The sequence below is a fragment of the Trichoderma breve genome, chromosome 2 (assembly GCF_028502605.1).
Source record: "Trichoderma breve strain T069 chromosome 2, whole genome shotgun sequence".
NCBI classification, from domain to species: domain Eukaryota; kingdom Fungi; phylum Ascomycota; class Sordariomycetes; order Hypocreales; family Hypocreaceae; genus Trichoderma; species Trichoderma breve.
Genome location: NC_079233.1, coordinates 3,745,521 through 3,758,598, shown reverse-complemented (window position 1 = coordinate 3,758,598; position 13,078 = coordinate 3,745,521). Strand labels below are relative to the sequence as shown.

General features: G+C 50.0%; 3 protein-coding genes across 3 annotated transcripts; all 3 read right to left on the bottom strand.

Moving 5' to 3' along the window:
• Positions 1-914: 914 nt before the first annotated feature.
• T069G_03339 (mediator of RNA polymerase II transcription complex subunit 8 domain-containing protein) lies at positions 915-1,738 on the bottom strand (the record flags this gene model as incomplete). Its single annotated transcript, XM_056170549.1, has 2 exons — positions 915-1,545; positions 1,608-1,738. The coding sequence occupies 2 exons, from the start codon at positions 1,736-1,738 to the stop codon at positions 915-917; spliced, it is 762 nt and encodes a 253-aa protein (XP_056031441.1).
• A 632-nt stretch (positions 1,739-2,370) lies between these two features.
• On the bottom strand, positions 2,371-4,103 carry T069G_03338 (sulfatase domain-containing protein; the record flags this gene model as incomplete). The annotated part of the gene is made up of 2 exons (XM_056170548.1): positions 2,371-2,482; positions 2,560-4,103. The coding sequence occupies 2 exons, from the start codon at positions 4,101-4,103 to the stop codon at positions 2,371-2,373; spliced, it is 1,656 nt and encodes a 551-aa protein (XP_056031440.1).
• A 2,493-nt stretch (positions 4,104-6,596) lies between these two features.
• T069G_03337 (GTPase-activator protein for ras-like GTPase domain-containing protein) lies at positions 6,597-11,661 on the bottom strand (the record flags this gene model as incomplete). The annotated part of the gene is made up of 3 exons (XM_056170547.1): positions 6,597-6,987; positions 7,058-11,092; positions 11,174-11,661. 3 exons carry the CDS (start codon positions 11,659-11,661, stop codon positions 6,597-6,599), a joined length of 4,914 nt encoding a protein of 1,637 aa, XP_056031439.1.
• Positions 11,662-13,078: the final 1,417 nt, after the last annotated feature.

The following is a 13,078-nucleotide window of genomic DNA, read 5'->3' as shown; positions in this document are numbered from 1 at the left end:
AATGGAGAGTAAGACTGAAGGATGAGGGGGAAATAAACAACATACCAATATGCGTTATACAACATGGCAGCAATGTGAGCACTAGGTGGACGGTCAGCTGGCTGATCTTATATCTTGTCACTAGCCGGAGCTGTGGCGGCTTACTGCTGGGCCTATTGGTCAAGATATTAAGAAGTAATTGGCTTTTAGAGCTTTGACAAGTGGGATTCCGCTCTCAGCGATGAGCTCATGGCACACAAGGTTCAAGAAATCAGAAATGAGAAGAGCACTAGAGGATCAATTCGCCTCGGGATGGAGGGGAAGTTTAAAGTCTTTGCGGGGAACGTCACGATTACACATGCAGCTCCTCAGCTGGCCCGAAGCTGTCACATCCGACCATTTCGGGCTCCCTTGCATCCCAATGCGCGCTCTGATTGACCATCATCCTTATCGCTCCAACCAGAGGATCAACCCAACCCTGCGATGTCGTCTGACATTCGCTCGCTTCGATCGCCTCGGTTGATCTCGATACGTCATGGGCTCGAAATAAAAGGAAATAAACAAATTAATGTGTAATTCCGGGGCAACGTTGCCGCCTTCATCTCATAGGGCCAATGCTGTGCTTCGTAGCTGCATTCTGCAAGCCTTATCCCTGTGCTTGAACACCTTCGATGACATATTATTCAGGGACCGGACGCTATGACTTGACCGTGTCCGTGGAACTCCAGCAACCGCTCGCACTAATAGAAAAAGGGAAAGAAAAAAGACACGTACAAATCTAACACCAATACCGGATCGCCGTCGCCATGATTGCCATAGCAAGATAACTTCCATAACCTCCAGTATTATGGGTGATCGTTTGATTCGTCGTCTGAGCTTGTTAAAGAAGCAAGGCACTCAGCAACATTGGAAAGCAAGCCGTCGAGGTCGTCAGCCTAAGACGAGCCTGGCGGTATATTCACTCCTTCATATCCCCTTTTCCCCCCAGATTTTCTCTCATATTCAACATTCCGCGGCACGTCGAAATCTCCTCGCGCCGCAAACCAAAGCAGAGTTTCTGGCTCAGGTCCCCTACCCACTGCCGCCGATTTTGCTTGATCATTCGTCGCGTCCATGGCGTCATCATTATCCTCATCCTCGTCTTCGTCTTCGTCGTCTTCTTCGTCGCTTTCTTCGTCCAGACCTTTTCTCAGTCCTGTGCGCACCTTATCGACGCCCATCTCCCTCTCTTCTTTGGTGTAGACATCGCCGGCCTCTTCTCTGACGTATTTAGCAATCCTGTCATGTGTCCATTCCCGCAGCTCGTCCCATATGCTCTGTAGCTCCGCAATGCCCTCAGGCGTAGCTAGGCGTGCCGTCTCGCGTCCCTGTGAAACGAGCTCCTCCACATCTGGCTCTAGCTTCTTCCGCAGCAGCTGGGTCAAGACGCCTTCTTGTGTTCGTCCGGGATAATTTGTCGATGGATGCACGGCGATGCGCGAGAAGAGCTCTGCGTTCTCGCTCAGGTTATCTAATACCGTCTGGAGGTTGCGCTGGAGGATCTGAGCCGAGGCTTGTAATGAGGAGCTGCACCAGAGTGAAACCGTTAGAGCTGCCAGGTATTGCGCAACGTGGGGGACCAAGCATACGGGTGAGGAAGCGGATTGCTCTTGAGAATATCCATCTTTAAGCTTTGTATGCTGCTCGAGAGCTGCGCCAACCGAGCCAGTGTCTGCTCAACCGACTTGAGCTCGTCGTCGTCCAAGCCCAGCGTCGCCATCGTATGCGCCTGTTGGTTTTGTAGCTGAAGCGATTTGTCTCTTTCTCTGCGCTCTTCCTGGTTGCAGTTGTTGAGAGGATTCAGTTCGGGGGTGAGGACTCAAGCGAGACGTGTTTGTAAGAATTGGATACGTGGCACAATGTAAAAATAAGTAGAATTGCAGTATGAGGGAGAGCAAGTTTCCTTTTAGCAGTGACGTTGAGTTTGAATTTATTATTCAAGTACAGGAACCAACACGCTCCGTGGGGCAGGCGCTAGGCATGGTGCCTGCCGTGGTGGTAACCAAGTGGGGGCAGCCACTAATGAAGCTTTGCAGGAAATTATATAAGGCAGTTACTGTAACTGTTGGCTTCAGTTTGAGTTAATCAACAGCATTCTTATCAAGTATAGATACAATATTTTAATATTTTTAGTTTATTTTTCTCATGATATATTTAAATAAGTTTCAACTACAACTGGTACTCCAAAATGGTACTCCAAATCATGTCCGTCAAGCCAACAAGAATCCCTTCGCTATGTATGCTCCCGCCAATGTAAACTCAAGTAAGTAATCAGTCTCTTAGAGTCAATCCGATGCTCAAGATAGCAAATAGCATGCTGTAAAAAAGAAGAAGAAGAATGAAGCCTCCCGCTTAGCTTCGAGTCGAATTGACCGTCTTTGAAATCTCGTATCCCTGCGAGTCCACAAACGGATATCTCGCACGCCTCTCCAAGTCATCCAGCGGGATGTTTGATCGGATGTACCTAAAATCGGACAATAATTAGCAATCAAGTACCACTTCAAAACATAATCAAACGTAACAGAACAAGATATTACTCACTTTTGTCTGCCATCGTCCACCGGGTCGTGGTCCCAGCTTGTAAACGCTCCCTTGCTCAACGCATCCCACACCAGGCGTCTGCTTCTTTGAGATTGCAACACCTTTTCTGTAATGGCATCGAAATCCCACTTGGCCTTTGCTTCGGCCTCGAAATTCTGAAACACAGTCTTGGCCTCCTTCTCAGCCTCCGTCTGCGGCTCAATCTTGCCGGTACCGAAGCGCGCCAGGTTATCCAGCTCCAGAGGATCCGTCTTGAGATTGAACAGCTGCGGCTCATCAGCCGGGCAAGTAATGTACTTCCAATCCCCTCGTCGAATCATCATCATGGGGCGCACAGTTCCCTCGCCTGTGTACTCGGCAAAGACCGTATCGCCGCCTCCTTCCTTGCCCAGCAGGTGAGGCATCATGCTTACGCCGTCCATGGGCAAGAAGGATGCTGGCTTGGTGCCGATGATGTCGCAAATCGTAGGCAGAAGATCCAGCGTCGAGACATTTTGCGGCACACGGCGAGGGGTGAACCACTTAGGATAGTGAACCAGCATGGGGACTCGCACAGACGACTCAAAATAGCTCATCTTGTACCAAAGGTTGCGCTCGCCCAGCATATCGCCGTGGTCGCCACTGAAGATGACAATGGTGTTGTCCATCAAGCCGGCGTCTTCAAGCGTCTCGAGCAGCTTGCCGATGCAGTCGTCAACATAGCTCACAGAACCATAGTACGCTCTCTTGGCTCTCTTGATTTGTTCGTCTGAAAACTCCAGATCCCACAGATCACAGACCTTCAGAAGACGCTTGCTGTGAGTGTCCTGCTTCTCCTTGGCGATGCGAACCTTGGGCAATTCGATATCCACATCCTCGTACAGGTTCCAGTACTTTTTCGTAATGGTATAAGGATCATGAGGATGAGTAAGAGAAACAGTCAGAGCAAAAGGGCGCTTGTCAGGACCCTCACGAACATGGTCCCAAAGATACTGAGTGCTGCGATACATGACCTCCTCATCGTAATCCAACTGGTTGCTCCGTCCACAAGGCCCGGCCTGAAGAATCGAGCTAGCATTGTGATACCATTCGAGACGAGTATCCGGTTCATCCCAGTTCACAACCCAGCCAAAGTCACCCGGATAAATGTCACTCGTGAGACGCTGCTCATAGCCGTGCAGCTGATCGCCCACAAAGTGCATCTTGCCCGCCAGAGCGGTGTGGTAGCCCTTTGAGCGCAAGTAATGCGCATACGTGGGAACCTCTGAGTTGATCTGAGAGGCATTGTCGTAAGAGCCAATCTTCATGGGCAAGAGGCCGGAGATCATGCTCATCCTTGAGGGCGCACAGAGCGGTGAAGGGCAGTAGGCAGAGTCGAACTGGACGGATGAAGCTGCCAGACGGTCCAGGTTGGGCGTCTTGATCTGAGAGTTGGGATTGTACATTTTGAGCTGAGGAGCCGCCAGTTGGTCGGCCATGATGTAAAGAATGTTTGGTTTCTGCTCTGGGTGGGCGGTGGGCTGAGGCGCCTCTGAGCGCGGCAGCGTGTTGAGATCGGGAGCCATGGCGGTTGTAGTTTTGACGGCACCAAATAGGATATCTTTTTTTTTTCACTGTAGTTTAAAATAAAGATATGCCGTCAGGATGAAAAGGAGAAAAAAAAGACAATTAGTCTTTTGTCTGAGTCTTATCGTGCTAGTATTTCCGAAGGTCTGAGACACGGAATGAAGTGGCACCAAGACGGGAGAGTAAGTAAGTGAAGGTGAGACGTGATATCAGATTGTTCACTTAAAATTCCACCAGTATTATATAAAAGATTCAATAAACCAGGCACACGGCGCACTTCTCTTCGTGGAGGAAGGCAGATAAGAAAAAAAGAGATCTGTTCACAAACCAAGCCTGGCGCGTGCGTCTCGCATCCAGCCCATCCTTATATGAATATTGCTAGCCTATGTGGAGAAGACAACGAGCCCCGACTTCCGGCGTTGAATGGCATCATCACGCGAGCACGCAAGAGACTGCATACGGAGATGGAAGCTACTAGTTCTAGTTTGTAGCTCTCTCGACACTGTATGCATCCTCACCTCACCTTGGTGCATAAAATTAGATCCGTCAGACTCTGTTTGTGTTGCAGCACCTCTGGCACCTCGAAAGTAGCGGCTAATCAGGCAAACTGACTTTGTGGCCATGTTCCATTCCAGCTGCTCCGATGTGGTGGGAGGCTGACCGACACAGCAGAACAAAAAACTATGTGGTGGCAGAGCATTATCGTGGGTTGCAACCCTGTCATCGTCAGTTCCCCTTCGTTCACATTTTCCCTCTTTGTTTTTGTGTAGCCTCAATGCGATAATAAGCGACGACCCGAAAAGTCCAACAACTTCCGGCCCCAACAACACACGCTTATCGCTGTTCTGATTATTGCCGAGCCCATTTCGGGTCACATGGACGCCAGCATTCAAGCCCAATCTCCCCTGCGCAAGCGCCAGATAATCCCATTCTCTCCAGCCTCCAGCGTACTTAATACGCACTTACTACTCCGTATTTATTTTCCTTGGAGATTATTTATTTCCCCCCTCAGGACCCTTGGAAAACTGCTCAATTAGGCATCGCCCATCCTCTGGTTGGTCAATTCGCTCTTCCCCACGTCTCCAAGAATTGTTCCCTCTTTTTTTTTTGTTCCCACTTGCCATCGTAATTTCACCAAAATTCCCACCGATTGCGTGATCTAGACCTCTGTAGGCGTGCGAACGCGTGCTGCTGCTGCGTTACCAATACACAAGCACCGTATAATCTTCTCCGCCCGAGGACTGTATAAGCTAATTGCTTTGCTGCATGTGGGGGAAAAGCAACTACTACTGCCAATGACTAGCTTGTGGCGATGGAAGCTGACAAAACACACTTTTCGTGTTGATTCTATTAGAAGCAAAAAAGACCCTGAAATCCGCATTGACTGTGTTGTGTGTCCAATCAACTATGTAATATGTATAGTGATCCAACCTTCTGTCGATCACAATGACCGGCTGAGAGGCGTTTCATGCGCTGACGACGACCTCTTGACTTTCAAAACACTCTTTGTTTGACCGCCTCTCAGACTCAGGGAATGAGTGAGAGATGAGCGTCAAAGTCAGCTGTTTCGGTCGAAACTATGAAAACTCACCGCCAACTCTGACTCGAGTGCGGCATGGTCGGGATGAAGATCTACACGATTATCAGGAGTCTCAGTTCTTTTCAACTTGATATATACAAACTTATGAGTCTATCCAATATTTAAAAGCTTAGCTACCACAACACTTACTCTGTCAGCTCACGATATTACTTTAGGCATATAATACCAGACGATCATGATCCCAGTTCTATTCAACATGATATATACAAACTTATGAGTCTATCCAATACATGTAAAAGCTTATACACCACAACAATTAATATGTCAGCTCACGATATTACTTTGGCCATATACCAGATAATCGATCACGATCCGATATCTCTTTTCAACAATCAACCTACGCGCCGTTGATTTCATTAGACATCGCTTATACGCCGATATACACACATATAATCGATTAAGTAAATACGTAGAATTACTCATCACTCCTTATATTCAACCCAAACAGCCACTCCCCTCCCCCATCCAAGACTCATCGCCATCAGAGCAAAGCAAATACAAGAAAAAAAAAAGTATCCTACAGCAGAGAAATCTACTATATGTAACCGATGACAATGATGATGACGACTATCATACCCTCACCCTTGTCAGCCTGCCCGCCATTTTCCACCTCTAGAATCTGGCTCCCCCTTCTCCTCTTTTGCCTCCCTCCTCATCATTTCCCATGTCCATAAGCTGCATGCGCATATTCAGTCATGTATAGTTAGGTAGTAGTTTCCCTGGATATATTAAATCCCGCCCAGCCAGTCTTTCAAAAATGCAAAATCCCAACTCCGTCAAACACCGCGCATGTTCAGTTCGCCTCGCTCCAACGTTCCTTGAATGATAACCACACCCATCAGCGGCTCCTGTCCGCCCTGCCCAATCCCATCCACCAGGTGTTGTTGTTTTATCACTGCGTACGGTAAAACTTCCTGTAAATAAGATGCAGTAACAGGTTCACGTTGAGCTTGAGGGTACCCTCAAACAGCGTCATGAACTGGTGCGCTTCAAACTGTGCCTGAAGCATGTCCTCAATCGGTACTTGAGCTGTTGCTCCGGGTATCTGGATGTGGCTTCGAGTTCCCTCAATGGCAAACACACCGACCTGGTCACACGAGATTGTGATGTCAATCTTGTCCCATTCGCGGTCGGCCGTTCCGCTCCATGACACCAAAACGCCCTTTTCTGACAGTGCTCGCGCGCTATACTTGTAGCTTCCGAACTTTGGCACCCGGCCACTACGTTCAAGCTCTCGCTGATGGTTGTACTGCTTGGTGAATGGCATGAGGAACCTCTTTCGTCTATTTTACATCTCACTGTTAGCTTCTCATTGCCTTAACACCACATACTAAGTGGAAAAGATGTACTTACCCCTTTTTGTTCTGAAGTGTCTTCATTGACTGCTCAATGTAATCGTCGTAGCTTTTACGCTGCTGCTCCAGGTATTTGGCCTTTTCAGTCAAGTTGGCAAGCGTCAGGCGCACGCCGTCCAATTCTCGCTGCCTCTGAACACGTCTGCGGCTCTGGGTCCGGATATCGCTGGCAATAGCGTTAAGCACGTCTTGGTACTGATTCTGTTTTGAAATCCTTCCCATCTGCTCCAGCTGCATAATGTTCTCCAGAGCCGTTCGCTTGAGATCGTAGTAGGACATGGAGGTGATGTCAGCCATCTTAGTATCTGAATACGCCCCTCGTGAGTTGGTGTCCGCAAAATCCTCTCGCAGAAGTGCTTCCCATTTCTCCTCATCTTCAACCGTAATCTGCTTGACCAAAATTTCCAACAGATTGGCTCCGGTTTGCACTCGAATAATGTACAAAACGCACCGCTTTGTTTCCATAAACAAAGCCTTGATATCCGCCTCGGGATCTTCAAGGTCGTGAAGCCTGGGGGTCAGGAACATCTGAATATCCGCCGATCCCGCCGCACTCATTTCACTCTCATTGCTCTTGGCGCTGCCCAGATCTTGCATGATTTCGCGCAGGACGTCATCCCGGGTTGGAGCCATGACCATAAGCTCTTGCGCCACCAGATTGTGAATGGCAAAGACATCCGACATCTTGACGTACAAGGTAGGTTTGTTTTTCGCGTATAGGTCGTTGAACTCGTCAATGTCAAACGTTCTCTCAGCGTCGGGCACATTGATGAGGTCGTTGGTGATTTGCTGCAGGCGCTCGATGGATTCGCCGATGAACGCATTCAGGGGCTGAAGGTAGATGTTCTCGCCGCCGAATGGCCGGCCCAGCGCGATTTGACCGACCACTTTAGCAACCTCGCCCAAGTTCCTCTTCTGAAGAGGGCTGAGCGACTTGTCAATGACGCCCACATTCTCAGGCATGGTAACAGCTGGCTGGAGGTAAAACTTCCACAGCCAATGGGACACCATTTGCAGCAAGTTTTCTGGCGGCTCGCGCGTGAAATGCTGGCGCAGGGCCTGGAACATTTCGCTGCAGACGAACCGGAGACCATAGGGCATTTTATGCACTTGTTCTTCCAAGGATGAGAACAGCTGGTCGCAAATCTCTCGCAAGTCTCGCAAATGGTCGATGAAGAGGCGTCGCGTCTCCGGATCGCGGATGGCAACTTCGCGGGGGACATCTAGGGGCCGGTGATCAGGCCTTCCTGTCCGCAGCTCCTCATTGTTGATGGCGGATCGGTAGATTTGCATAGGGTCACTCTCCAGATCGAGTGCCGGGTCCTCAATAATGTTGTCGCGAATCAAGGGTCCCAAAAGGGACCGGAGATACTTTCGATCCCGAGGGGACCGTGTGTAGTTAGCAAGCAGCTTGGTCCAAAAGTAATGGCCTCGAGAGTACTCCAGCGCACTTGTTGTACTTTCAACCTCCTCTCGTATTGATCGGGCAATCAGCTTCAAAAGGTAGTACTCCTCTCGTCGCTTCTGGGCGTAACCAAAGAGGCTCATCATAAGAAGCTCAATGCGTCTGCTGTCCTTTTCAGCCGTCACCTGCACGCGGATGTGTTTGAACAGGCGGGCGAGATAATGGGGCTGCGTCTGGAGACTGAAAAACAGCTGCTGGTAAGACTCCAGCTTCTTTCGGGAGCTCTTGTTGAGCGCTTTGAGATCAAATTGGTTGGTTGACGCGATAGTCGAGTTGGCCAGGAGGCCCATCGAGGTTCCGCCGAATGTGTGCTGATGTCTCACGACTTCATCGAGAGTAATCTTGTTTTTGACCAAGAGAGCAATCTTGATATCCAGTTGGTCGATGTATTGCTCCAACATCTCATTCTGGCGCACATGCTGGACCACCGTCTTCCGCATCCGCTCAAACTCGACTTCTTCATTGAAGTCAAAATCACTGTCGTTGAGCAGGTGCACAAAGTTCTTGACAGCGCTGACAGGCGGGTTTTTGCCCGTAGTAAGGCTCTTGTACGCCTCGCCTTGCACTTTGGCACGTACAAAACTCTGGATCTTGATGACCTTTTTCATATTCTCCTCGTAAAATCGTTTCTTTTCCTCGAACCGAAGTCGAATGAGGAAAGCCTTGGCAGCTGCCTGGAAAATGACAATGGAATCTTCTTCCTCGAGGAGCTCCGTAAGTAGGTCGTCAATTCTTGCACGCTCCATCATAGCCTTAAGGATGGCTTGGAACTCGGCGGTCGCTGCATCATGGGATGACAGCTCATCCAACAAGGCATAGTGATACTGACGACAAAGGAAACCTCGGATGTGGCTTTGCAGGTCGATGATTGCAGGCTCTTCAGCATCAAGTTGATCCTGAATTGCCAACACCTTTTGCCTCTCAAACATGGCCCTAATATGTGCTTGGAGTTCAATAACGGCAGGCTCGTTTTCTTTCAAGTCATCAAGACGAGTTGTGATTTCTCTCCTCACGGCGGCAGCTCGCATTGCAGCCTGAAGTTGTCCAATCGCGGGTACATGATTGGCCAGCTCGGCCTTGAGAACCTCTTGTTCATCTCGGGCGGCACGTCCGCGGATCGCACTTTGTAAGGAAGTAAATACGTCTGTGAAGGACTGGAGATCCTGTTGTTGCTGTTCAATTCTTGCTCGAACCAATGTTGCCCTGACGGCGGCTTGAAGGCTGGCAACCATTGGCGTGTGCTCCTCGAGTTCGCATAGGTCTTTGCTGATTTTGTACCGCGTCAGCATTCCCCTGGCAAGCGCCTGAAGATTTTGGACTTCTTTGGCAGCCTTCTTCGTCTCCTGCTGCTGCACATTTTGAGATTGGCGGAGCAGAAAGCCCTTGGACATGGCTTGAATTGCCCTAATCGGGGCATCACAACGAGACAGCGTAGACTTGAGGCCTTGCATTTCGTTGCGTGCCTTTTGCGCTCGAAGCATGCTCTGGAAGGCCAAAATAGCAGGCTCTGCAGCTTTCCTGGCTTGGTCGCTCTTCTTGAGCCCCTTCCGAACAAGGAATCCACGGACAAGGCTCTGGACGAGAATGGCGGATTGTCTCATCTGCATTCGATAGTTCATAATCTCGCGGGTAAAGTTGCCTCGTATTCTTGATTGCAGGTCAATCAGCCACTGCTCCTCATCCCAGAATCCTTGCATCATCTCTCCAAGCTTGAGTCGGAGCAGCGCGCCACGAAGCTGTGCCTGGAAGTCGATGATGACATCTTCGTTCTCTGCTAATTCGCGCTCGATCCTCTCTTCTTCGGTTTCTTCAGGTTCCGGCTCTGGTTCCGGCTCAGGAACGCCAAAATCAGCCCCCATGTTGCCAAAGCTGGGCATGTTAACTCCAAGCATATCCAATCCCTTTTGCATTGCCTCCAGTTCATGGTGCTCGAATTCCAGCTGGCCGATGAGGTTGCCGATGCGGAAATCAACAATCCCTTTGCGAAAGAGAAGCCAACTCAGAGCGTGAATACAGTAGATGACCTTGGGAATATTCTTTTTCTCGTAGAGGTCTATAAGCTCAAAACGGAAGAGGTCGGGCAGCTCCACTTCATCCAGGTATCGAAAGAAAATGGCGATATTGTCAGAGTGTCGGAACTGCAGCTTTGGGTTTCTAAATATCCGGAAACGTCGCTCGGGGTTTAGAGATTCCACCACTTCTGCCAGCGTAACGCCATCTCGCAATGCCTCCTCCAGCTCAACAATGGGTGGGAGAGTCTGCTGGATGACATCTTCGATCCACTCCTTGGCTTCACCAATGTGACAAAGGTATTCGTACGCCTGGAGGAACCTGCGCTGCTTGTCCATCCAATTGCGCCCTTCCCATCCATAGTTCGTCTTGGCGCGGCCAGCTGTCTTATCGGTGCGCTGCAGCCTACGCCGGCCTCGAAGTCCAACTACTTCCTGTGCAGGCGAGTTGATTTTGAAGTCCTCCGCGTCCTCGGATTTTGCAAGCTGAGAGAGCGTCCGAAGCTGGCTTGTAGAAGATCGACCCAGCCGCTCAAGATCAGGGCGGGCTATATGAGCGCTATGGGAGTGAGAATGGCCATGATGCGTAGGCGCCATGACTGCATCTTCCGGAATCGCAGGCTCGCCTCGAGACATGTACATGGAGTTTGGCCGTGCTGGCAGAGGCCGCGAAGGCACTGTGGGCGAGGCGACGCTATCGTTCTGGGATAGTGATAATCGGCCAATGTCTATACTCTGGCCTCGCTCGCGCGGCTGCTTGGAACCGTGAGGTGGTGTCGCTGGGGCTTCGATGGAAGAGGCCGTTGGGGTTCGCGGCAGCGGGCGAAGCGATTGCCGGACTGAGCCATATATGTTATCCTGGCCTCTACCAGAACCGGCGCTGCTCGAGTCGCCGGTCTCGAAAAGTCGTGCTCTGGATATGACATCGCTCTGGCCGCGCTTGTGGCCAACTGATCCATAAATGCTACTTGCGGACGTGGACTGGCTGTGGATGCTGTGGTCAGAGGTGTAGGAGTAGCCGGAGGATGCCGATGACGTTGTTGAGTTATTGCGATTGATGTTGGAGTTGGCGGCAGACAGATCGATGGCGTGGGAGTCCCGCCGGGGACTATTTCGATACGACGACATGTTGGCTGATGCTGTCTCGCCCAGTAGGGCTGAGGTTAGAGTAAGCACCTATATCGCGTCTATCTTGCGTGTTGTGCTGGGGTATTAGAAAACTCTGTGCAGCGCTATCAAGACATCCTTCCTGCGACGGCTGGAGGTTCAAGATGAAAGGAATGCGAGCAACCGGCGCGAGGCAAGAAAGAATAGACTTTTAAGACATGCGCGTGGGGAGGGCCCAGTGTCAACAAAAGGAGCCGTGGGTGTGTGTGCGAGTCCGAGTTTGAGCCCAGATGCCGCTCCAGCAATGCGGATGCCGTCACAGATGGATGTTTTTCGTTTCTTGATTTTTCCGAGCAGCAATAATATTTACCTGTGCTAGTAGCAGCTACAGTACCTGGAAGCGCCGGCAGAGCAGGGGATAACCACAGCGCGGGGTCTGTGTTGCATTAAAGCTGCATTGCCGTTGGGCAGCGAATGTAAACAAACAGCCGGGACAACCACCTAGCAACGCTGGCTTTGGCGCCGCGTCATTGGCTGAGATTGCCCGGCGTCTCCAGTTTTTTTCCAGCGCGGCGCCCTCAAGGCCGCTGTAAGCCATGCTTGCTTTGCTTGCTTGCATTATGTACATGCTTCTGCAGGTAAATCACGAGACAAATCTATCTAAAACGATGGAGTAGGGATCCGATATGACGATTTTAATGACAGAGTCCAAGCTTCCCGGCGTGATGCTGGAATAGGGGTGGGGAAGATGATTTTCTCGGTTGATGCTCCTGAGTTCCGGACAGGGTTGGAGAACTACGACTAGGTGCCTTTACACACACGAACCTGCTCAAATATCTGTTGAATATGTACATCAGGATGTCCTGCAGAAAGGGATAAGAGTTTGCTGGACAAGTTCCAATCTAGAAGCATCGCAAAGGTATTCAATGCATGTGCCCGACCCTAGACAAGCATAACGGCAAATCTCCCCTTAGGCAGCCAATCGAGATGCCTTCAACTCTAAAACTAGTGGCATATGATCTCACCAAAAACTTACGGTGTGTTTCATGTGCTATTGGCCAACATGACATTGACAAGGTGTAGCTCGAAGATTCCTAAAGACTCTCAATCCACTCCCAACCGGTGCCACTTTTCCCAGGACCCATGTGTATCAGCTGCTTCTATGAACAAATGGAAGATATCCATCAGCAAGAAGAGATTTTACCCTCGAATAAAAAGCTGATTCTATTTTAAGCTACCGTCTCTCGTCTTAGTGAGGTCTGATTGCTAGAGGTTAGAAAGCAGCAAACGTGTAAATTCCTCGTAGCTCCAGGGTAGCTCTGATTAACGGTAAAGCATAAACATGTGCATGCAAAATTGGGGCTGCACCAAAGTATGAGGTCACCACCGCCGCTAGTAGCAAAGCTGGCGACCTCTCGTCAAACTTTCAGATTTAGAC